The sequence below is a fragment of the Trachinotus anak genome, unplaced genomic scaffold (genome assembly GCF_046630095.1).
Source record: "Trachinotus anak isolate AG129_WGS33_773 ecotype Australia unplaced genomic scaffold, CSIRO_AGI_Tana_v1 ptg000021l, whole genome shotgun sequence".
NCBI lineage: Eukaryota > Metazoa > Chordata > Actinopteri > Carangiformes > Carangidae > Trachinotus > Trachinotus anak.
This window is the reverse complement of record NW_027273872.1, coordinates 670,605-693,184: the sequence shown is the minus strand read 5'-3', so window position 1 is coordinate 693,184 and position 22,580 is coordinate 670,605. Positions and strand designations below refer to the sequence as shown.

The 22,580-nt window shown below is 43.2% G+C and overlaps 1 protein-coding gene across 2 annotated transcripts in view; it reads left to right on the top strand.

Annotated features, from left to right (window-relative positions):
- Window positions 1-20,752, top strand: part of tsc22d3 (TSC22 domain family, member 3) — a 34,839-nt gene extending 14,087 nt beyond the window's left edge. The window contains exons 1-3 of one of the 2 annotated variants that reach the window (XM_071458405.1): window positions 17,647-17,940; window positions 18,419-18,470; window positions 19,019-20,752. In XM_071458405.1, coding sequence (XP_071314506.1) covers window positions 17,816-17,940; window positions 18,419-18,470; window positions 19,019-19,303 — 462 coding nt within the window. In that variant the 5' untranslated portion in view covers window positions 17,647-17,815 and the 3' untranslated portion in view covers window positions 19,304-20,752. Of the gene's footprint in view, window positions 1-17,646; window positions 17,941-18,418; window positions 18,471-19,018 lie in introns of those variants that run through there. The other variant, XM_071458404.1, reaches the window with a different exon arrangement.
- Window positions 20,753-22,580: the final 1,828 nt, after the last annotated feature.

Genomic DNA, 22,580 nt, shown 5'->3' with positions numbered 1-22,580 from the left:
TGGAGCACGTCTCCTCTCCCCTTCTCCTCCACAGTTCCATCTGTCATTTCCACACACTTGCTCTGCCCGACCTGAATGTTTTTACTGATCCGTCCCCTTCAGGGCTTGTTTAGCATGATTTAAGTGCTGCTTTGCTGTAGGCTAACCTCATACACCAGGTCATGATGTGTGGGAGGGAAACAGTGCACATACAGAATAAAGCTGTTAGAAAACTGTGCTTCATCTGCAGGATGCTGATGAGTTGTCAGGATCTTGGGCCAGAATGTAAAGTTAAAACAACTTTGTAGCTTAGTTAACACACACAGTGTTAGTGCTGCACAAGAATGGTAAGAGAGACCATTTACAACAAACTCAGGGCTTTGTTTTAAATTTAAAAAACAGACTCTTTGTTCACCCTTAAATCAAACAGTGATAAAGACAATGTTATGTTATATGTTAGTCACTTCCACCACAGTATTTCTGATTTGACAAGAGAAACGGTTGCATGAGGGTAAATCCAGTTGGCAGGGACAGGCTGGAGCGGTGGATAGGTGAACGTTCTTACACTCCAACCATGAATAATCTGTAGGTTTATGGTGGTGAGTGCTCCACCTGATTCCAAGACAGTGACCTGTTCTCACCAGAGGTTACATAACAAACAGACAGACACAACAGAGTGGAAATGTTGGCAAAACACTGGCAATCCGTCCAAGCTCTTTCCAGGATTGTGTCAGGAGACTCGTTAGTCTGAACTGGAATGAATGTTGCTGGAAATCTCTGAGCAGACCACAAGACCAACACATCTGAGGCAATCCCCAAATATTCACTTCAGCTTCAGACTCTTGGTTCCAATATAGCAGCAGTAAATTAGTTGTGAGGACATTTGCTGCTCTGAGCAGAACACCGAACCTGGACCAGGGTTTATACCTAAAGACAGATCAGAGGAGGGAGACAGAGAAAAGATAGAAGTAAGAAACAACTGCTAATGACTCTGAATGACTTCCTGAGGGCCTTTGCCAGCAGGGGGGTTGCTGCCTACGTACAGAAGGATGAAATATTTTCAGAGATGAGAGGGGGTTTTAAGGTCAGAGTGGGCTGCTCAGAGGTTGATGTTGGACTAATCAGCCAGAGAAACAGTTGTTAGTTTTCTTGCGCTGACTGTGTTGATCGAATAATTTAAAAAGTGGCGTGTGATAATTTAGATGATTATTTCTCCTAATTGTGAATTTTCCCTACAGTGTGTTGTTATGTGATCCATTCAGTGGTTTGAGTGAGTGGTTTGATGTATTTCTAGTGCTCTTTTTATTCATGGGTCCACTTCCTATCCCTCTGGAGGGAGAGGATGCTATTGTTGCTCATATCAGTGGGAAACTCAGAGAAACACCCTGATAAAAAACACAAAGTCCCTGGTTTCTATTCTATGACAGCCAGCGAGGGGTGGCTGGAACAGAAAAAAAACAAAACAAAAACTGAAAGACAAGCGAGATACTTCCTCCTTTTCATATTCAAATAAGCTTTCTAGGAGGAGATATCAGATTCAGACAGCAGTACTTGTCCCGTGAGTGTTTTCTTTTTCTTGCAATATTAAGGGACGATAATATCTAGGCCATCACACTGAAGACAGGATAGCTAAGCACCTCTCCCAGGACCTGTGTTTTTGGGAGGGTCTCTCATTTTCCCTCTTATTGGCATCTTAACTGGCATTTGCATTCCACTGAAACAGATTGAAACTAATGCCATGGTTCAGTTTGATTGGTCAGCACGCAGCAAGCATTTTGAGTTTATCCAAGTGTGTCTTTTGGGAATCCCCATTTGAAAATTATGAAAAGAGCAGCTCCAAAATTCTGCTGGAGATATCTTAGATTTAGTAAAGAGTGTATTTTTCTTTTAAATTGTGAGTCTGGAGCCAAACTCACATATTTGTTCACATATTTATTCATCTGTGATAACGTCCTCTGTTAAAAACTGATTCACATCTACAACAGATTTCCACATTGTCCGAGGCCATAATGGTAAAAAACATAAATTGTAAAAACTGTTGACCTGCAGTGATAATCTAAACAGTCGATGGCACCTGCTGCCACAAACACAATGAGACATGCAGTGGGACAGATTAAAGACTTACATTCTACTTATCATCTTGATCCCATGATAAGAGGCTAACACGTTCTGCAGATGTCTGCACTCCTGCACAACATTCGACTGCGCACGATTTAGGATGAGTTGTCTTATAAACATAGGAGGGAGTTGAATCTGTACCTTTAAAGTTTTCCTTTTTTTTTTTTTTTTTTTGCAGATTGCATAAACAGAAGGCAAAAAGTGCATGTTTTTTTTCTTTGTCATGTCATATCAATCTTACCTTCTCTTTCACAAACACACCCGCATGCCCCCCTCATATCTCAAGGTAACCATGTTTTTTGACAGTTTACCTAAAGAACTGGGAGTACAGCCAAAGCCTCCTATCAGAGGAAACACTGCCTAACAACAGCTGTGAAAGCCCTCTCCTCCCTCCCTCTTTCTCCTCCTCTCCATTTCTCTTCCTCATTTTTGCATTTTCCTGTTTTGGTGTTTGGTAGCTCTCTGCTCAGACTTTGATACAAAACAAGGGGCTGTCCTCAGGCTGCGGAGTGCAGACACAGGGATCTGGTGAACTGTGCTCTGTTGAAAAACGATACCATGGATTCTTGTTATTGCCCTAATTTGTGTCTGTCTGCGCGATGGTTGTGCAACTTTGTCCTAATTGTCATGGATAATATTTTCTGGTCACACAACCACACAGTGTCCTTTTAGATAAACAGAGGGGGTATTGCCTCAGAATATGCATATCTTGCTGCACTTCTTTGACTTCCATGGGTGTGTCCAAAAGTGTGTAATCTCCTGAGCACAGGTCATTTCTGATGCTGACACACATGCATACTGTATGTGTGTATGTATGTCACAAACTGCCTCAGGTCATGTGATGAGAAGGAAGTTCACACTAAATTAAACTAAAAACAAACAATTTATGGTAAAGGTCACACAAATAAGCGGGGTGTGGAAGTCTGCAGGTTTAGCCATGAAAGCAGTGCATGGATGAGGAGCATATGTGCTGTGGAGGGGATGTATGTGCAAAAGCAAAAGATAATGTCAAAACAAATGGATGTCAGAAGGGAGAGGGGCAGGTAAGCACATGGGCCAGCCTTTATGGTCCAGAAGGCCTCAGGGGACCCTACCATGTCAACCAATGGCCTGCTGAGGTTGGCCAGGACAGTCTCCAAGGCAGCGGGAGGGGCGTCACACCCCCCCTCTGAAGATCAAGGTTCCACCTTGACATCTGAAAAAACAAGCAAAACAAAACATTACAAATCAAAAGATATGTAGTCATAAAAATTACGAGCCCACATTCCCTCAGTTTCAGTCATTCCCAAAGATCCTGGTACACAACAACAACTATTACCCAAACATACAATATGAATGATGACCTCAGCCACTGCTCCTCAGTCTTACCTGACCTGATCCCCCACCCAGCAACCTCGGATCCAGAGCAGCAATCTAAGGATGAGAAACAACTAACTGTAATGGAGTTTTCTGTGTACACCTATAGGGTATAATATAAAATATTAATAATAATATAATAGAATATTATCCACCTCAGAATGCAGATTTTTGGTTTTTCCCCGGGAACACAGGAAAGTATGTTCTCAAAGTGTCCAACAAACGACAGCTGGCAGACCGAGAAAAAACAAACTCCCTGCAGACACAAACACAAAACTGGAATTAACACTTAGCACAACACCAAAGTACCCAGAGGTTCCTCCAAAACCAAAGGCTCACTAGCCAATCAAATGACCACAGGGCACGAAACACAAAGAGGGAACCAAGGTACAAGAAAGCTCACAAGCAAAGCATGAGCTGTAGTGTTTATGTTTACAAAGCTACCAGGCCAAACTACCAAACTACCAAACTACATATACATATACATATACAGGCCACTGCACTAAAGGAGATCCTCTGCAGTTCCTTCTGAGTCGTCTAAATAAGAAAACACCTGAAGTTGCTGCATGATCTCATTTGTACTTGCAGCACCTCAACAGCAGACGTATGTTCCAACATTTTTTTCTTTTATGCTTTTAACAAGAGGAAGGAAGGACATGACCAGGCAGCATCACTGTGCTTTCACTTTTACTCAGAAACACAGCCCAGACACGGTACACTGGCAGAGAAAACACAAGTATCTAAGTTCAATGTGCGCAAGGCTGTTTTTTTCAGTGATCCCTCCTTCCTTGCATCCAGATACAGCTCACAATTACACATACAGAGCGCAGTCTCGCACTGTCTTGCCCCTGTCAGATGAGCGTGCATGGCGCAATAGCAACACCTGTGCCAAAAATAGGTGTGCATGTTCCAGACAACAACAAGACGGGTCAGACACGGGATAATTACCTGGAGGTAGAGTCAGGGTTAGGCGCTGTCCTGAAGCATGCCAGTCAGAGGACTTACTGCTCAGAGACAGTGTGAAAGGGCTGTTTGAGGAGGCGTGTAGCACAGACAGAGGAGAAGAAGAAGAAGAAAAAGAGAGTGAGCGAGAGAAACCAAGCAAAACAGCCAGATGACCCAGACGGCAGGACGAACGACTGTGCACAAGGTGGCAGACAAGACACAGAAGTTACACAGCAAAACCAACCAGTCACGAGCTGTGAGAGAAAAAGGCTTTCAAATGTCAGCATCTCTAATGAACAATATTTACCAAAAAACAAATAAAAATGAAGGGGCACATAAACATTGTGATTTTTATCAGGGGCGTCCATGTCGTAAAGTTTGGCAGCTACCTTGCAGTTGCCGCGCTGGGCTCCTTCCTTTGTGGTCAGACTGTAATTATAGTTTTACCCATAAAGAACAACACAGTCATTAAGCTGCTGTGAAGAAGACAATCAGTCACTCAGGCTGGAAAACTGAGAAAATGACTTGTAGTTTCTGACTGCGTGTGTGTGTGTGTGTGTGTAGGTCAGGAGTTGTCCAGTGGGTGTGGGAAACTGAAACACCCGATTTTGTGTCAGTTCTGCAAATCCTGAAATAGTTCCTCAAAATGGCGTCTATGACTCAACTGACATGAGTTTCATTTGTGATCCAAATGTGAAATTACTGTAATAACAAAGGAGGCCAGAGGCTTAAACAATAAAGTTTTCACTTCATGTAAATCTGTCAAAAGGACCAGAAATCTTAACTCGAGCAGAAACAAGCCACAAGATCTGTGCCGTATTTCCTCCATGTGGATTAATGAATATTCCACAAATGTGGAAATTTAAATTGAATGGGCCACATTCTTCAAACATGTTGTTACATCAGGTTTGGATGGGCTGAATGACTGGTGCATGTTTAAAGTGCAGAGAGATATGACACATACCTGCTCCTCTGCACAAAGCTGAGCCTGGCATGTTGATACTCCTGCTGTTTCATGATGCTGCAGTGCTCTTGTGTTGTGACAGGGTCGAAGCCAAAGACAACCCTGGATCAGTCCGCTGCTCTGGGGAGTGTTTGACCCCCCCGACCTCTCCCATTCTCCTCCTCTCTCTTCTGCTCTGGATACTTGTGATTGCTTTACAGGGAACATATTTGAAGAATTTGAGCTTCATTGCATTTTAAACTTTCACTTTGCTGCCACTGTGTTTCTCCCTCATCCCTTTGCTGTGTGGATACAAACCTGCAACACTGCAATGCTTGTGGGAACCTCGTCCATCAATGCCTGAATCCTGTGATTTGGGCATGAAGATAAGGTGACAGCATATTGGCTCTCAGCAGTGCTTTCGTGGGCAAATCTGTCCATCTTCAAAACAATAAAAGGCTCTTACGCACATCTTCTTGCTGAGAGGCCAGATCTGATTAGAGATTTTACGTCAGCCTCAGATTTTGTTCCAGCAGATCTCAGACATACCCTTCATTATCTTCTTGTTCTTTTATCATTCACTTTCAAAATGTTTTTTATTTTGATGCCAGAGAGTGACATTTTCAGGACTGAGTTTGCCATTTATCCCTGATCTCAGCTCCGAGCAGTCTCAAGCCTTAAGTCTCCAGGAACATTTCTCTCTTTAGTGTATTTAATCCAGCAGAAAAAAGAGTTCAGTCCTACGAAAGGTGTCGAGTTGGTAAAGGATTTCTCTATTTCAGTGTCTTAAGAATGTGAGCTGTTGCCTGCCAAACACTGTAAATCTACACGTCCAGACAGAGACAAAAACACAGTGTGTTGTTCTTGTGCATGCCTGCTTGTGTGTGTGTGTGTCTGAGCTTTTTCTGCATATGTCCGTGACCTCAGCATTGTGTGCATATCCATTTCTGTGAACTTGTGTGTACGTGTTTTGCATGCATACATAGGTATGAGTGTCGTTAGCGTCCACGCTTGATCGCACACCTTTGCCTTCATGGGAGTATGGTTGTGTACCTGTGTGGTGTGTGCGTGCAAAACAGACACGAGAGCATTCTGTGGTTTCATGAGAGAACTTTGGACCTCTCGGGTACATGCTGGAAGCACGCCAACCCAGGCGACATTGTTTACCCTCGCCTTTATACAATGGCTGGTATGGCAGGTCGTGTTTACTCGCTCTGCTGTGCAGCTTCGAGACCAGGAAAATTACATCTCAAAAAGACTGTTTGTCCTCTGACCAACTCCAAGTTCAAGAGTCACTTCAAGTGGATGTACTTCCTGTTTGTTTCTGGGAAGAGAGCTCGAACCTCAACTTTCAAATTATCTCCTGTAAAATCCTCAAATTTGAAGATAATGTTTTATTTTTTTAAATTAAACTGTGGTGAAAGTGATGCTGGATTTAAGCTTATATTCAGTGGTAATCATTCACATATGATTTATTTAGCTTATTTCATTGGCTATGCAAGGCAAGGAGTCAGCCCACTATTACTTTGTCTGATGATCTGAATTCAGTCACCAAATATCCTGGAGTCAAGCTCTTATCTGTTCCTTTCCTCTCAACCGTGCTGCACGTCTGCAAATGGACTGTGACCAAAAGAAAAAAAAACAAAAAAACAAAACTCAATTGACCAATCAGTGAAGCTTACAAGACTTGCGTCTTTCTCTGAGGGGCTGGCTTTTTGGCTTTTTGAAGGCAGGATAGGCTGGGGTTCCTGTGAACTTCCAAACAATCTCTCCCAGCGCCACACAGTGCTGGATGACACCGTGTTCCAAGTTTATTTGGATCAAACAGCAGCTTTTGATGCTGAATCACATCCTGAAATAGTGCTCTTATGTTACAATATAAATTCTGCTGGACTATTATCTGTTATAAGAAAAAAATATATTCAAAGTTGTTGGAGGATTTGAATTACCAACAAAATGTAGATACAACTAATAAATGTAGCATACAGTTGGTTACAACAGGCTGAGCCCGGTTTGACTGCGTGCTTTTCAAAAGCTCGGCAGAGAGGAGGCAAGTGAATGGTTCTTAGTAAATCAGTAACCATGTGGGCATCTCCACTGTTGAGCCAGATATAAACTGTCTGTGCAGTGACAGACAGACACTGTCTCACAGCTCTTCACAGGGAGCGCCACAGTGTGTCATATAACTGCATGTCATCAATTACAGATGTTATTTCAGGCATGTGTAAAGTACATAGATCCAGGGCAGATGTGGGAACAATCTATTAATAAAACAGTGAATGTACCTTGTGAGGGCAGAAGAGACAAATATACATACAAACATGTGCACTGGTCATTAGTGCTTCATGAGAAAATACTGTGATAATACTTTTTAACATGGGTAAAGTACACAGAGATCATAACATGTTTCACCCCATCAGTTAAAATATCAACCAAGTGATGTGATGTAACGTTAGCACATTATTCAGCCATTTAATACTTTATATACTGTGAGTTTACAGTTTCAGACCTTATCAGGGATTTAACAAAAGAAATAACGCATCCTCAAAGCTGCAGTTACTGTTCTTACTTCTTTCTTTTTATAGTGCAGTGTAAATAACACTAATAAGTCCTTCCTAACTTTCCTGAATTTAGCGGCGAGAATGATGATGTAATACGTGTGTTTACAATCTGAGCATATTTGTTTTACAGTTTGCATGCGGGTGGCCGACATCTGGATGAACATTTCAGTTGTACTCCTGAAGGAGATGGGGCTGCCTTAATTACACTTTCTCGTTAGAGTTCCTCGAAACTCTCTTCTATTAAACTTGCAACGTGTTTCCTTTTAAGACTGAGCTGAACGGGGCCCACACATCTGGCCCCGTCTCTGTCTGTCCTCTGTCGGTAGGGGATCCTCACCACGCAGACAGGCTGAGGAAACACTGCGTACACCGTGTTCTCTCAGGCCTCAGCCCTCCTCCCTGTTTGCATGTGATCCACACTGTACCTCTGTGGGGCTGCGCAGACCTATTGCCCCGGTGCTTTTTCAGACTCCAGGGCTGAATGGTTTTAATACGTGATGTTATTTAGAGGGGAGAGTTATGTGAGGTGCTGAATATACATGAGTTCCCTGTTGCACCACTTCACAGCTGCACTTTGAGTTATATCAGGTTTCCCTTTGAAGGAAAGTCAAATGGTTTTAATACAACTCTATGGCCTGGCTAAATTTATGTGCATATTTACATATGAAAACAACATAGCTAAATGTCTGACTGCACAGATGCTGTGACCGTCGCAGTTAATCCAGGTTTTCAATTGTGCTGCCTGAAGTTAAACAGAGGGTGAGATCCTGCCGTGAACGTTAAAGTGCTGGAGGGTACGTTCAATACCAAGTGGCCTGTAAACGCACCTATAGATGTTTTACTAGACCATGTATATACTGTATATAAATATTACAGTTCCTAATCTGATTATTATCATTTTTTCTTTCATTTCAATTTTAAATTTAAACACTGCTTCCAGCGCTGCTAACCCTAACCCATGGCAGATTAGTTGCCTGTTATTCTATCATCACTGTTCAGATTCTCTTGTTTGAGTCAGAGCATGATTGAGTTTTATCTGAGTCATTCCTGTGGTCGTGTTGAAGGAGGATGAAATGGTTCGTTTGGCTTGAAGAGATTAGTGGAAAGCAGGTGGATCAGATGTCCTCATGTCATCTACGACCTGGAGGCCACAGCCACACTCAGCTCTAAAAACACTGGGACACAAGTGATTCACAAGAATGTCCATCCTGATGATTTATCAGACAATAGTTATTACAAGCATGATGGATGGTTGTACTGCTAGATTTAAGCTGCTGATGCACTTTCCTTCAGCAATGACCGCCAGTGACTTGTATCAAATTATCCCTGGGAACTTAGTCATTGCTCCATTGTCGTCTCGCAGGTGACACAGGATTATCTTTAATGCTCAGCGGAGAAGCCTGCTGGAGTCTGTGGGAACGACTCAGTGTTTGGACGACACTGACAGCGAGAGTTAGTGGGGTGCCGATCATCTAGTTAAATCCAGACCATGCTGACGAGGCCAGACGCGCATGAGCTCGCATGTATGCAAGCGTGTGGCCAACCTCACTCATCAGCGTACACACAGGCAAACAAAAACACATGCAAACACACAAACACGCACCAGGGGACGGCTCATCGAGGGCCCAGCTCCCTCCAGTGTTGTCCCAGTTGATGGTGACTTGGGTCACACAGCTGCAAGATCAGCCAAGATACATGACTGGAAAAAGATGTGAGTGCTGTGTGTGAGGGACGTTTCAGCAAAGAAAGACAAACAGAACAATGATATTTTATGTGCAGCTAAGAAAGGAGAGGACAAGAGTTTAATTATCATTTTTTGTTGTTTAACTGGCTGCACTACTTGATTTTATTAAATTTTTCTAGGACAAACAAATTGGTAAAATTACTTATTGTCTATCATGAAGATAATGCTGCTTCTTGTCATCCTCACACTGTTGTTCTCCACTGACAGATATAAGACATTTTTGATTTTCTCTGTCATTTGCCTCTTGAAAAACTTGCAGTAATTAAGTGGGTATGTCTAAAGATTGTCAGCCATCATTTAGCAGATCCATTCACTCCCAGCACAGATGCTGCCAGTCATCTTTGCTTATAATAACCATACATTTCCAAAACAATTTTGTAATCTCTTTTTGATGTTAAAATTCCACGACAGATGGCACAGCTTGCAATAAAAATAAAACCTGCCAACTTAGAGCTGATAGTGTGGCAGAGCATGTTCTGTGTGTATCAATCAGTTTCACAGCACATGCTTCCATCTCTCAGTGTCAGGACGGTCTTGTGATGGATTTCAGTGCAGCATGTACCCATTAGTCTGATGCCTGCATGCCGTGGCTGAAGGCAACTCAGATTAGACATAGATACACACAACCACACCAGCTCAGACAGCTGAGGTATACAGTACACTAAAGTAACATAGGCAGATGAATATAGACAGATGGCAGTGAACTCTGTAACCTTTTGTTCTTGGACATGATCCACCCAACAGTGTATTTGTCACAGGTGCTGTGCAAAGTGACAGCCTTTGCCACTCTCACCATTAAAGTAAAGGCAACGTGTTTTCTAAACAGCTTCATCTTACACTCATAGATACTTTAGATTAGAAATTCAAATTCATTTTTACTGATTTGTGCATACGTTCAGCAGAAGAGAAGAAATAATGAACGGCCCAGCAGCTCTCACAAAATCTTGTGGTAAACTTGGCGACCCACGATGAGTCAAAGGTCACTGACATAGTTAATAACAAAGTTTGCTGCTATTTAACACTGCTAGGCCAACTGAGTCCACACCCTTTGACCTTTTGTGGAGCATCCACAGAGCCATTAGTGAGATCACTTAACTGCATCCAAACCCTGAGAGTGTAATCCCTTCTCTTTCAGAGCAGACATCTTCACGTGTGTGTAGGTTCTCATGTGTACGTGTTTGCACTGAAACACAGACGGGAATCCTGTGGGCTGTGGACTAGAACATACAGTTATTTCTTTTTTAGGGGGAGGATTGTGGTGGTTGGGGATCAATGTGGCCTGAGAGGAGTTCACCATACTGTGATACTCCATCAACACACTCCTGTGGGACTCGGCTCTATTTCAGTATTTTCACAGTAAATTTAGCCGGGACGTTCTCCCCATTAGAACACGAGGCAAACCTTTACATTATGGCCTGAAGCCGTCAGACTGCTGCTGAGTCACAGGCTGGTGCCACACGCTGCAGAGACGCCAGGCTTTTTAACTGCAATATAATGCACAGCACCATTTGCTTCACTACTGCTAATCCTGTTGTAAACTGCTATTAGTTCCAGTGAGGGCGACTGTAAATGAACTGTATGTCATTTTATATTAAGTGAAATGAAGTACAGTCATTTCTGGTGATCAGAGCAGTAAAGTGAACATTTCTGTTGTCTTGAGAGACTGAAAAAGGCAAGTGAGGAGCAGTTCCTGTCTTATCTTCTCAGTGGTAATAAACAGAGATCAGCAGGCAGATGTTACATAGTGGAGGAGATTCTCTATCGAGGGACTAATCATTAAATGCAATTCCCCACAGACGGTGAAAGGTACAGATGTGAAAAAACACACACACCTGCTTGTTATGTTGCAACAGCTGCCTTTAGGATGAAACTGAGGAAGAAGTGCTCCTGTGTTTCCTACCATGGGAATCATGATTAAAACCTTTATGTAGCTAAGCACACAGGAGCTGGTCTTTGGAGCCTGTGACTAACATTTAGTAAAAATGCTTCACAGAGCAGCTCAGACTGATAGTTATGATAACTTTATTACATAATATTAGAACCTTTAAGGCCTTAAACTTAAAAGAAACAATCAGGCATAAAACCTAGCTTCACTCTAATTCCATACACACAGGATTTCTGACCTTTTCTGATTTATTTTGTGCCTTTCTTCAGAAATTCTTGGAAATAAATAGCTGTGACTAAAAAACACATCAATCACCCTGTCACCCTGTCTTTTGCTGTTCTTGTGGACTAATGATTGTACAGACAGACTTGCTCCTGTGCTTGACAAGATAAATGTCAAAGGACATGTAATTACTTGGCACCTCTGGTGTGGCAGAAAAACAAAAACACAAGATGCTCCCATTGATTTGCAGTAGACTGTACAGAAACATGGATATAGAGATTTACCAAGATGTTACCCACTGGTTTCATCAGAGGGAAAGTTTCAGCTAACTTCTATCTTGTCCCTTGCTTCAGGCAAAAATTGTGAAAACACATATATGCATTTGTCTAAATCTCAGTAAAACATTAGGAAGAATAAAAAAACCTTTCATCACAGAGGAAACACCTTCATGTTCTTAGGAACGTGGCACCTCATGAAACTATGGATGGTGAAAATAAATTAAAAAGAAAAGAACGTCTGCCTGAGTTTGACCTACTAAATACAAGCTGAATACAAAAGGATTAAATGTTCTTCATTTCAAATGAACTGCTCCTGACACGATGGGTGTAAACATGCCCAAAACCAGTCATCCATCCCCTCTGCTGATGCTGTGCAAGAACATTCGCAGACTGATGGCAGATGAGCTGTTGTCCATAAGCCTGAATAATGACTGTGATCGGTGATAGAAACTGAACCCAGTGAACCTGAAATTCCAGCACTATGTACATGGGAATATAAATATAAATGACCTTTTGTTGATTTAGTGGCTGCGTGGTAAGAATTCACCTGACCAAATTACAGCACATAAAAAATTATACATATTTTTTTTCCAGTTAACAGAGGTCTGAAGGTCACCAGGTAGGTTGGTGAGGCTCCCTTCACTCAGTGTGTCAAATCTATTTCATTATACTTTTGTCTCCTGAACTTATACAATAATGAAACAAACAATTGCAACATTAGGTTCTATCTAGTGATAAATAGCAATATGCAAATGTTATAAACCAAAGGCAACATGCAGGAACTGGTTTGACGTGATTGTCAGTCATGTAACACCACAGTCGTCTGTGCATCCCAGTGTGAGTACAGTATCAAATATCAAAATCCTCCGGATTAAAGGGAGAAAGAACTGTGAGACAACCTGTCAAACTAGAAAACACCATGTAATTAATCATGGTGAGAGAGACTCACTTCTGCTGTTACACCTTCACTGGCAGCAGCGCTCCAAACATTAGTACATTAATTACACCCATCATGACAAAGGAGGATTACTGACACTGACAAACCCACTTAATCAGAATTTTAAAGTGTTTAGGGGATTGTGAATACCACACGCAGAATCTGAAACTTTACGTGAGACTGAGCTAACTCATCTGCCTTGGCTTGACTTTATGTATCAAAAGTCGTTGTGTTAGTTTCTCAGGTGCTCTGACACAGTTCCGTGAAAGTGGATGTTTTGAATGATATCAGATTATCGTGGCCAAAAGAATTCACAGCAACAATAATGTGGAATGGAATGGAATAATCACCAATCAACAGACACATTACCTCTTAAACAAGGTTTTCAGACAGACATGATGATTGTTCTCTGCAGGTAAAGGCTCAGCAGTTCAGACACGAATCATTCGGTGCCATTTCAGGAGCCTGTCACTCTCATTGTGACTCTGGGGCCATTGTGTTCCACTGAACTGGAGACACATCATACAAGTGCCAGTCTGAGCGTGGCACTCACAGTTATGGCTGCATATCCAGAGGTATCGCCAGTGCTGAATTGTCTCTTTGTGCTGTGACAACACAGTTGTTGAGAACAAACAACAGCAAAGCAGTGAGCAAACAGTCATAGGGCTCCTGCCTCTTCAACAGCCCCTTCATTTGGAAGCCGAGATGGGACAGTCTCAGACGCGTCCCGCTGAATTTGCTTCTGTTGGGGCTAGGCCGCCTTCTCCCAGGACGGTATGCGCCCTCCGTTTGGCTGAACCGTCCCAGAGATACTGCTGTCACCACCAGCACTTCAGCTATCCTGAGAGAGCTATGAGCTACTCTCCCCCTTACTCACCTAGTCTGTTCAAGAGGCCAGATCGGCGGTAAGTGGGGGCAGCAGACGGTAGTCGGAGAGTTTATCTTGTGTGTAAGTGGATGTTTGGCATGACAGTGATGCGTGACAGTGACATATGTGCACATTAAAGACAATGCAGGACAGGACGGATGATAACAGCTACGTGTCAGTGTCTAAATGATATAAAACTGTGGCTGCAGCATTTGTCATGAAAAGGCTCGTGTTACTGCTCTATTCAGTGTCTATCAGTGTGGCCACATTAAGAGTCATTTAAAGCAGCAAAATGTTCCAGTTTTCTTTATGTTCAATCATAACAGAGAGTAAAACAGAACAGGAACATTAGCTGTGTTTTAAGAGTTTTTACGCTGTAGTAACACTTCCCATTTCCCTGATGTGAACCTTGATGATCATGTCGTCTAAATTTCCACTGATGGTGAGTTCAGGACACTCATATGCACATTGCTAGCTGCCCTGTTTGCCATGTTAACGTGAAAATTAACTGCCTCTGGCTGTCCTAGTGCTCAGTATTCATTGGTTGTAACCACTCCTGTTGCCCACACTGACAGCTTCCTCTGAGACAGCCTCTGGCTGCTGCCTATGGCCTGTTCTCTCAGGCCACACTCTCATACATGCCCTGCATTCCTAATTGTGAGTGTACAGACAGGACACACACGGTAAAACGCAGAGGAAAAGCATCCTTGTGACCAAGAAGTGATCTCAAACTAATAGAACTGTCTTTTACTCTCTGAATTTGATCACTGCTGTCTTTTAATGGGCTGTATTGTTTACATCTTAAATTTTGTGCGTCATACCCCCAAAAGGCTGCTCACAACAAAAGCTGGGAGGCTGGCGGCATGTCTCAGCTTCATTCTTCTTCAGCCTTTGGTGCAGATGAATCACAGTCTTATATAATGTGGTTGGCTCTTGTACAGGGGACATCTGATGGAAAACATGGCCCATCGCCTAGATTCGGAGTGACTCACTGACATGGGTAGGCAGTAAGTGTTCCACAGAAATATGAGTGACTTTATTTCTTGAAAAGGTAGGATAGGTGTATCTGTGGCACTGAAAGGTTCAGGAGCATGCTGGTACAATTTAAACTAAAACATTGTGTTTAAATGTCTTTGTTGTGTTAAGATTTGTGTTGAAGCAGGTGTTGACCTGTGAATAAAGCAGGAAGGTTATGAGCATCCAAGTTTACCCTGTCATCATTTTACTGCCTGTGGCTCATTAGGTGTATTTTAGTTGACCGGTGCAGAAAGGCTCCCCACTGCCTGCTGTGTGCATCTCAGCTGAGCTGCAGGTAATCGGTGTGACTCGCCCCTCCTAAATGGGACTATCACAGCAGGGCAAGGTAACTCAGCCCCTCGTCACCAGAACAGGGTCTGCTATTAAACCTGGCAGTTGTACTGTCACAGCACGAAATCTGAGAGGACAGGCACTATGGGCTCTAATGCCCAGTCAGTGTGCTTTCTGCTTAGCCTTGTTAGGCCCACCAAAAGTCAGCCTTTCCACTCTAATTGTTTTGTTACATAACAGAACTCCTTTTTCTCCTCAAAACGTGACAGACCTTGCCCATGCACCAAGGAATTTGGTTTAGTACACAGAGATCAGAAAGGGCCTTGGGTTATTTGTCCTTATTTTAAATGCACGTCCACTTTTCCTATGCAGTGCAAGCATACATAAAATTTGTAGGGGAAAGCAATTTTCCACTACGTTGTGAGTTTAAAATGTGTGGACTTCATACTAAGTAATTGTTTGTTAGAGGAAAATAGAGCCATTATTCTTTATCAGATATAACTGAAAAAATGTGGATTTTATGGGACATATGTGAACCAAATTTAAAGAATGCTATGGTTGGATGTGAGGCCTGTTCAGCAGAGAAGTTCCATAGAAGTTTTTTTGATCAGCTGATAAGCTTCTGCAGGTTGCTGGTGTTTTGGAGGAAAAATTATTTTGCAACAGAGGCCCTCTAATAGAAATCTGTGGCATAATATCAGCATTGAATCAGATAATTGTAACAATAAAAGGGAACATAATGTCACAGCTGAGAGGTGCCAGGCAATTACATTCAAGCCATTAAAACCTGCATGAACGCCTCAGTGAAAACAAGGTCTATTGCTCAATAACAGCCACCGTCAGTGTTCTGTGGAAAAAAGGAAGATAACAGCAGGTTGCTGATGTTCTTGTCTGTGTCTTCTGTGGTCGGTTTTTACTACAGATTGTTTATTACACTCTGCATGAGGCTCAGTGCACCTGTGTCACATGCAAGTTCAAAGGACTATCTGAAGTGCAGGAGGTCGTTCACTAGAGGACAGACTGATTCCTAAATGCCACGTCCAAATACATGTCTGTGTTACCTTTAACTATCCTTGACCGACTTGTTGTTTACCCCACACAGACTGAAAGAAAAAAGAGCAGTAGTCTATTGTGGCATATGAGCAGCATTAAATTAATAAATGTCCTTGAGTGCTCTTTCAGAATTTTCCATATGTTTTCTAAGCAGGAAAAACAACCAGCTCCTGCCGGAACTGTGCAATTATGGAGCCAGTAAAAGGTTAACGGAAAATTCCTTAGCAAACACAGTGGCCGGGAACACAGTGCCGTGTATTCTGCTTTTTCCCCACCAGAGACCGATAGAGTTCAGATAGAGACTGAGGGGAAATTTACCGGGAGAGCGGATGGAAAAGTACCTTTCAGAGGACCGGTGCATGTGTGCAGAGCATTCCGTGACAGTTTGTCCTGTAACAAACATCAGTGAAAACAGGAGAACGAAACCTCCTGTTTTTATTGTTGTCGTTACCGTGTAAGAAATCGAGGACAGTTTGCGAACTGATTTCAGGTTGTAAATGTTTTCAGTTGGAAAGTCAGGACTTGATAACAGATGTGAGACATCGTATTCTAAAAGCTGTTTAAGTTTGGTTCAGGTGAGAAAACCTCATGTTCATTATGTTTTTATTCATAAGCAACACGCATGAGCTGTCTGTGCAGACATGGGGAGGTTAGATCTGCTGTGTTGTTGCAGGAGAACAGATGATTTTCAGTCCGTGGCAGAGCACAAGTTCAGGAGTGATGCGTTCAAATGCCCATCTGACGCTCGTTATTTCGGAAACCGCTTCTGCTCACTAATAACACGCTGAAATGCAACCTAAGATGAACCGATGCGGTGACCTTTGTTTTGTTTATGAATGAACTGGTAGAGGGTGTACTTATTACTGTATTGCAGAATTAAGATGACAAATATATTGTTTTAGTTGACAGATGACACAAAATTCCTTTGTCTTTGGTTGGTTGTCAATAATATTATAAATGATAAAATTTTTGTTGAAGGTGGGACAAAGTATTATTCTTTCTGTAAAACACAGTAGTCCCTGTGAAATGAATGCATTGACCTATATGAGGCATTTTATAGTTCTGTGCTGTACACATGATTGCTTGTATTTCATGGCTTTATGTGGTAGCCTACATTTTAATCTTTATTCTGCACAATGGCATCATCCCAGGAAAAGACTCCTCCCTCCCGAATAGTAGAGTAAAAGTCTCACAGAGCAGCGAGAGCCGACCTCTTGACTTGTACGTGACCAAACGTGCTTTGTTATTTCCCCTCCGAGTTTGTTATGTAAAGGTTGGTGTGGGTGTGTGTTTATCACGCTGCTACACGGTACAGTTCCTAAATACAGGTTTTTCCTACGGTACAAGAAGGCACCATAGAACCTGAACTCGTTTGACTAATATATGCAAGCGTCAGATGACGTCAGGAAGCCCGCCGTTCAAATAGCGGCCGGAGGCAGAAATAGCATCAGACAGTCGCTCGTGAAAACCGGCGAAGCTCCGCGCACCGACACAGCACCGAGCCCGAGTGCGTCGCTCCCGCAGCCGACCGCGTCCGGACGCCACAGTTCCCTCAGGAAGTGACCGACCAGCCGCAAACGTGGCGAGAAGTGTAATCCAAACGAGTCTGGTACTCAACATGAGCACGGAGATGTTCGCGAAGACGCCGATGGAGGTGGCCGTCTACCAGCTGCACAACTTCTCCATCTCCTTCTTCTCCTCGCTGCTCGGGGGGGACGTCGTGTCGGTCAAACTTGACAACAGGTAAATGTGCGGTCCAGCCGCCACACGCCCGGTCGCTGCTCCCTCACGGATCTGCGGGCCGAGCAGGATCCTGTGCCGCAGGCCGCTCGCCGGGCTTCGTTTGGCGGCTCAGGAGAAATGTGCGCTGTGCTTGTGTTGACCGAGGCGCTGGAAAGCTGTGTGCCCAGCTGTGCTGCTGCTGTCCGTCTGCACTTTGAACAGTTATCTGCTCTCACTTGGCCACTCTGTCGCCCTGTAGCCTAAATTAAAACCTCCTCTGATTCTCAACATGTAGTTTATACTTTACAACAAACAGAGAGCAGCTGGGTAAACAGTTTCCCTTTCTGTTCTGCAAGCTTTCTGTGTCACTGTTGTGGACCAGTGAAGTCAGGACACACCAGCATGTTTCTGCTGTTAATAGAAGTGGAGATGACTTGAGGTGAACAGCAGCTGTGGTAAGAACAGTTTATTTACGGCCCTCTTTTCTCTTCTTCTGCAGTGCCTCTGGTGCTAGCGTGGTGGCCATCGACAACAAGATTGAGCAGGCGATGGTAAGCTGGGATAACACAGCACCCTAACACAAACACCACACAAAGACTGGAGTATAGGCTGCACTCTGCACTATAGTCACGTCCTTTGAAACAACATGTGATCAAATCCCTAATGACTCAGTTCTGCAGTACACAATAACAATTCAACATCCATTTAAATAAAAGCTGATGCTTATATTTAAATGGATTTATAATAAAAAGGGTTCTAGTAGAGCCTAATTGTCTATGACAAGGATCAAAGCTGTGATCTTTTAGACTTTGTCCTGAAAGAAACTGATTTGTACATCAGTTATAACCTAATGACCTCCTATGCATTCTGCACAAAACCTGCACTCTATGAATGCACTGGGGGTCTCTGTCATGTGAAGGCAGCACAGGCTGCTGCACGCTCTGTTCATGTGACAAGGTAGAGAACAAGTGAAGGAGATGACAACAGGAAGTCCAAAAAAAAACAACAGGCACTGATAAACATTTTGGGAGCATAGAATTATTGAAAACTACCCCGTGTCAAAGTTGACTGATCCATCTCTTCCTCTGTGTGATGATAGGATCTGGTCAAGAACCACCTGATGTATGCCGTGCGCGAGGAGGTGGAGATCCTCAAAGAGCAGATCAAAGAGCTGGCGGAGAAGAACAACCAGCTCGAGAGGGAGAACTACCTGCTGAAGAACTTGGCCAGTCCAGAACAGCTGGAGAAGTTCCAGTCTCGTATCCCGACAGACGTGCTGTTACCCCTGGATAATCAGAGTGCCCAGGTGACCCCAGACCACCAGCAGCAGCAGCAGCAGCAGCAGCAGCAGACCTGCAACCACAGCTCTGGCTCTGCTGTATAAGTGGCTCTGCCTTGGGGCGGGCAGAGCCACTGTCTCCTTACAGTAATGGACCTCCATTTGAATGAAAGTATTACAAAATCGCCACTGAGATCCCTTCGAAACCATGAAGGTGAAGCATCGGGGCTGTAAATGATCGATGGGACACAAAAGAACTGCTGACACTGATAAGCACAAAACAGAACTAAAGATGCTCTGACCGGTGCGGTGTCAGGCCCGTCCTCTGATACCGTCCAACTCTTTGTCGTAGTCTCTCTTTGTAGACAAAAGCGCTAAGAATAGAGAGAGGGCTGACTAGTATCTGACGAGCGCTGGCTTACAGACAGAGGGGGCTTTCCCCGCCCAGCCAAACCCTTCCAACAAACACCCTTTGCCCAAGAGAGGGGCAGGTGAGGAGGTGTTGATCGGGCTGGCCCTGCAGGTGCTAACTTGGAAAGTGTGTGTGGGGGAGTTTGCTCCCTGCTCACTCAGAGGAGACCCAGCTGAGACGGTCCTCCAAGTCTCAACAAGAAGAGCCCCATCATGCAGATTTGTCCTGTCACAAAATACAAGTTTCAAGGACTCCCAGCCACACGTTTCAGCCACTCACCAAGGACCTTTCCTGTACCTACAATGTATTATCATGTGTTCATATACATTTGTTCATGCATAACAACAATAATCAACAGGATAAGCTAAGGCAAGAGCGGTGGAGGTTCATGCAGTATAGCCTATTAGAGCTGGTGGACTGCTGCAGTAGACTGATCAGTATACTGTAGTGATTCAGATAATGTAATCTTGTATTGTCTGCAGTTGGGGCTTGCTGCTTGTGGGGGAAATTAATCCTGGTATATCTTCTGTTTTTGTTTGTGATTCTGAACAAAAACCAGTTGTTGTAAAATAGGAGCATTGTACAGTGGTCTGAAAAGATCTTTTTTGTATGCTAGGGCGTCAGGCATCTCTGCGCACCTAGTTTGCCTAGCTCTTCACAGTAAAGGAAAACTACAGTGTACATAGAAAGTGAAACGTCCTGAGGCGAACGCAGTGGAGATGTTGAGCAACAGACCCCTGCACTTCACGCTGCACATGCACTCCTGATTTTAGCAGCGTTGTCCAGTATCTGGTCCGTTTGAATGCTCAGATGCCAACTTGAAAAACGATGGCATGACAACAGTGCCTGTCTGTAGTAAGAGAGGAACTCGTTTCCACATTGAACTCTGTTGTTGTTTTCTAGCTACCAAAGATTTTGCCTTTTTTTTTTTTTTTTCCAACAACAACAGAAGCCGAGCAAACCAGGACCATGTGTAAACCTTCACAGGGAGAAGTCTTGTTTGTAGCTAGTGCTAAAGTTTCTATGTGTTTTGTAAAGATAACGGTGTTGTTGCTGTACAGTATCCTTCAAACGGTTGTTCACTATGGTGTTTGGATACGACTGCACATTTGCAATAAACCTTATGTTTACATAATACAATACATCGACGCAGTTGTTTTTTTGTTCATCCCATGCACAACACACACATACAGACTGGCTATTGATTACGGGATAAAACCAACAGAAAGTGTCTTAGTAAGGTGTTGGGTCACCACGTGCTTCTACTCTTCTCTAATGAAGGAGGAAAAACACGAGATGTTCCCTCATCTGTTGTTTTGATGATGGTGGAGAGCAATATCCAACATGGTGCTCCAGAATCTCCTGAAGGTCTTCAGCTGGGTTGAGATCTGGTGACTGTGAAGGCCTCAGCCTCATATATATACAAAATTCACATCATTTTCATACTCATTAAACCATTTAGTGGCCCTTAGTTCCCTATGGATGGGGCTCATTGTCATCCTGTTGCTCCACTCATTTTCATCTTTTCTTTAATTTGTCATGTGTCTATACATAAAAAAAACTATTGTATCAGGAATTTTACCTTAAAAAGAGAATCATAATTTAAAATTTGACACCTGTGGGCATCCATCAGAGAAAGACTACTAGAGGGAAGGAAAAATTCATTCAAATACAGTGTCTGGGTTTGTCAAGAACATTTTACTGAATGTGGGGTTACATTTATTTTTTGGACACGTAAGAATTTGAGTTCATTCCAAACAACCATATGTAATTTGTTACTGTTATCATTATGCTGCCTCATTTTCCTGATGCCTGTTGCACTAACACACTGTAGCTGGAGGAGAATACCACAGACATCAGAGCAGGCCAGATGTGTGAATTTTCCTCTTCTGGTCATGTTATATATTCTATGCAATGGAGACATTTATTCACTGGAAATCCAGAGAGGGAAGCAGAAGAGACAACACCCTGGATCATTTCATTTTCTGCTGCTGAAATAAGAGAGTGAACTCATTCGAATTTCAGAGTAAACAACGTGCTGCCTATTTATGAAAGCAACTTTCCACTCTCACAAGTTGGAGCAACTCCATCACAACACTGATGTGCATGCATGCTGGTTTCTGTGCAGCTTTGTGAGGCTTGCTTATGTTTACAGGCTCAGTGTGACAAGCATGTGATTTGTCCAATTCAGCACAATGCTGCAGTGAGCTGCTTCAGACAAAGGCACTTTTAATTTAGCATGTTGAAGACAAATCTCACCATCTTACTCATTGAGATTTTTAAGAACAAAAAAAAAATTCACTCTTAGTAAGTACACAAAGTTTTTTTTGCTCCTCAGTCAAAAACAGGGTGACCACTAATGACAGTGAAGTAATAATAGCTGGTTGCCAGTGGATTGGAATCTGCCAGAGAAAAACAGTTTGTCCTCGTAGCGTTTCCCTTCAGACAGATTGGCAGCCAGTCAGTGCAGCCTGTGTGTAACTAGATATGATGTGGCTTCCCTGGTGCGTAGACCAGGCTCACATCCATCTATCGCTGAGAGGAGAGAGACTCAGCTCTGGCCCAGAACCACCGCCACAGATCAAATAGCACTGGAGTAAACACAGTGTTTTCCCCATTGCTCTCTCTTACACATGAAACTGTGGTCTCTCCTGGTGTTTTGTGTCAAAACAACTGATTCTATGTTAAACTGATGGTCCTGATCAATACTGCCTGTCTGAAATTCATTCTACATTTAATTAGTGGCTGTAGGGATCTGCAGCGCATCGACTGAGAGCGACATTTGTTTAATGTAATGTAAAGAGGAGAGGGACAGGTGTTTATTGGCTCTTTTGCACAAGATAATTAGAGGCAGTCTTTACACTTCCTATCCAGACACGCTTTGTGCATGTCAATGAAAAGAGGCTGCAGGGTCGGCTACTGCAGTTCAATAACACTTGTGCTAATGGCTAATGCAGCCTCAAACACAGT